General features: G+C 47.7%; 1 protein-coding gene across 1 annotated transcript; it reads right to left on the bottom strand.

Moving 5' to 3' along the window:
- Positions 1-268: 268 nt before the first annotated feature.
- On the bottom strand, positions 269-2,693 carry LOC127294237 (large ribosomal subunit protein uL3). The gene is made up of 6 exons (XM_051324011.2): positions 2,596-2,693; positions 2,352-2,450; positions 1,755-1,865; positions 1,306-1,610; positions 796-1,205; positions 269-686 (listed from the first exon to the last, which is right to left on the bottom strand). Exons 2-6 carry the CDS (start codon positions 2,434-2,436, stop codon positions 428-430), a joined length of 1,170 nt encoding a protein of 389 aa, XP_051179971.1. The 5' UTR covers positions 2,437-2,450; positions 2,596-2,693; the 3' UTR covers positions 269-427.
- Between the last annotated feature and the right edge of the window lie 595 nt (positions 2,694-3,288).

Here is a 3,288-nt window from a genome sequence, read left to right on the forward strand (position 1 = left end):
AGCCGCTTCCGACTTCTGGCACTTTGAATAAAAATCGTATGGAGTTTGTCCACTTGTGCTACATTGCCGTTTCTCTTGTGAGCTTCTCACTTAGAAGGAGTAATTCGACTTGCCATTTGAATCCCTTAAGAGTATCAGGAATTAGACAGACTAATACTTCTTCCAGAAGTAATAACTATTTCTTCTAAAATGCCAACATGGGCTTAAGCAAGCTCTATTAAAATGGTTTGAACACTGAAGAATCTATTTGGCCAGCAAACTCACGGGGTTACTCAGGTTCCAACGGTAAATCATAGACACAACACATGACACCAATTCATAGACGGACAGATCCTTAAAACATCAGCTACAAAACCTTAGGCAGGGAAAGGAACAAGTATCAGATGTTCGTTTTGACAAAAAGATATAGCTGAGAAAGCCCAGCAGCTCAAGCCTTGAGCTTGCCATAGAACTTCTGCTTCTCGTCGGTGGTCTGGAAACGCCCATGCCCGAACTTGGAAGAGGTGTCCACGAACTTGAGCTTGATCTCCTCCAGGGCCAGACGCGAGGTCTGCTTCAGGAGGGACTGGCGGAGGGTGACCACACGCTTCTTGGGCCCAACACAGCAACCCTTGATCATGAGGTAGTCAGCCTTCACCACACCGTAGTGGGGGAAGCCACCCATGGGGGTGATGTCCTTCTCAGTCCTGTAAGAACAAACAATGAAACACAATCATTAACACATAATAATGAACAATACAGCAAGACTCATAATTCAGATTCAGGCAAATGCAAGAGATGACAGAAAAAACAAACCTGTCAAACTCGGTAGAGGCATCATGAGTTTCCTGTCCAACCTTGCCAATCTTGTAGACCTTCTTGTTCATCTCAGTCCGGTGGTGGTAACCATTCTGACCAGCACGGGCAACAGTGTAGGAAACCCTAGCAGGATGCCAGGCACCAATACAGGCAACCTTGCGGAGACCTCTGTGGGTCTTGCGGGGAAGGCGGGTGACACCCCAACGTGTCACGACACCCTCGTATCCCTTACCCTTGGTGACACCGATGATGTCAATCATCTCATCCTTCTGGAAGACAGCATCGATGGGGACTTCCTTCTCGAAGAAGTTGTAGCCATAGTCCACTTTGTCAGCGATGGTGCCACCATTGATCTGGATCTCCATGAGGTGAGCCTTCTTCTGCTTCAAGCCCTTCATCTTCCTTATCTGAATCACAACAACAGAGCAAGGTGAGCAACATTTCTGGGTGTAAGTTAACAGGCGGGATAGAGTGGCATAAGACAAAGAACATAGTAACAATTCAGACCTGGGTATGTGCGATCACACGGATAACGGTACCATACTTCTTCATCTTCTCAAGCTGCAGCTGGATTTCTTTCTTGCCTGCATCGCTGTCGTACTTGAGGGCGTACTTGGTGAAAGCCTTCTTCTTGCTCTTGCACCAGTTCTTGTAGAACCTCCTCCTAACGTCCTCACTGAGATGCTGGGCCCAGACAGTGTTGAGAGTACGAAGGCCACGAGGAGTCTTCACGTAGGCAACAAGCCCAACAATAACAATCGGCGGCGTCTCAACAATGGTGACAGCCTCACAGGTCTCCTTCTTGTGCAGCTCTGGAGAATATCAAAGAGAACGCTATTAAAAAAATGGAACCACGATTTTAGAAGTTCAAACAGAGACTGCACAGCTTAGTGCAGAGACTGCTAAGATGATTTCAACTTCAAGTAAGTACGAATGAGAAACATTGGTTGACATACTTGAACCAGGCTTCTCGACCTCACGCACGATGTGGGTCATTCCAGCCTTGTAACCAAGGAAGGCGGTGAGGTGGCATTGTTTGCTGGTGTCATCCCTGGGGAAGGCCTTCACTGCAAATACAGCAACAAGTTTGTCAGATTGGCAATCATTGGAAGCAGCATAACATAAACATGCAAGCAAAGAGCTGAGCTAAATCTAAGATGGCTGATGCAGTTTCTGTGGTGTATATACATGAGAAACAAACAATCTCAACAAGAGCTGATAACTAGGTAAACATGCGCATCAAAGGTCTCTGGCTTACACGTAGCAACGAACTGAAACATATTACTAAGCAACTATGTCACAGGCTCATGGCACGATCTAAGCAAAAACAGACTATGGCATGAAGTCCTAGATGATAGCCTACTACTACGCACGACAGCGGGCACCAATTTCATCATGGTCTAATAACCAAGAGCAGCGCCATGATTCATCGCATATAACACAAAATAACCGTCCTATCAAGCAGGCATGCCTGACTGAACGACCCGGTGAACATACAAAGCGTAGCATCGACTAGTAGCATGGACAGGCGATGGGCAAGGAGACAGACGTACCCTTTCCGCGGTGGCGTGAGCAGCGCTTCCTGGGGAGGAAGCCGAGGGATCCGTGCCTCGGGTGCTCGAACTTACGGTGCGACATCTTCCTTCCTTCCCCTGCGGAAAACAAACCAAAAATCCATCAGCTCCGCGGCGGCACAACGCAGCGAGACGGCGGCGGCGGCCCCAGCATGGCGGCAACAAAATGTCTGCCGGCGCGGCGAGGCGAAAGGAGGGAGAGGGAAGAGGCGGCGCAGTTTACCTGTGAGGTGGCGGCGGCGGATGGGGGAGGGTGGTGTGTGGAGGAGAAGGGCACGTAAACCCTAGGAGACCTTATATAAAGGTGCCTCCAGGGCGAGGGTTTTGATCGGACGGACGGAAATGCCCATCCCATCGGGGAGTTGCTAGGGCTTTGAGGCTTCGGGCCTTGGGCCGTTGCTCTGGTCTACCTGTGGGCTCCGGCCCGTTATGTTCTTCACGATTTGTTCTTAATTATCGCCACTCAAAAGAAATTAAAGAACAACTGCCACCACTTAGAAAAAGAATCTTAATTTCTGAAAAAAATTATCATTTTGAGATCAGAATATCGGTTTCCTGCAAAGTTTAAGTTTGAATCTATATCGCATCTCTAAGAGAGCCCGTAAACAGCCGAACTGAAAAACGGAAGTTCGGTTCACCGATCTCTTGTTTATGGGTCGAGAATGAGGTGGCGCGGAACGGAGCTATAAACCAAAACTGTAAAATAAAAACCAAAATACAGTTTTTGTTTACGGGCTATGTTCCGCGACAACGGGTTCCGAACCCGTAAAGGCAGGGTTTATCACAGAATTGGCGTATGATCAAACTATCAATGCAAACAACTCGTGCATAGTTCATATTGTTACATCAAATAACACAATCATAGCAAATAGTTCATAGTTCATGGCAGAAAGTTGCTCAGTCTCCTCACCATCTC

Source organism: Lolium perenne, chromosome 4, assembly GCF_019359855.2.
Source record: "Lolium perenne isolate Kyuss_39 chromosome 4, Kyuss_2.0, whole genome shotgun sequence".
NCBI lineage: Eukaryota > Viridiplantae > Streptophyta > Magnoliopsida > Poales > Poaceae > Lolium > Lolium perenne.

Excerpts from the sequence above, each read along its gene's own strand:
- LOC127294237 (XM_051324011.2), bottom strand. The coding sequence starts at position 2,436 with ATGTCGCACCGTAAGTTCGAGCACCCGAGGCACGGATCCCTCGGCTTC. Across the intron at positions 1,611-1,754 it reads GGTCGAGAAGCCTGGTTCAA|AGCTGCACAAGAAGGAGACC; the intron begins GTATGTCAACCA and ends GATATTCTCCAG. Across the intron at positions 1,206-1,305 it reads GTGTGATCGCACATACCCAG|ATAAGGAAGATGAAGGGCTT; the intron begins GTCTGAATTGTT and ends GTTGTGATTCAG.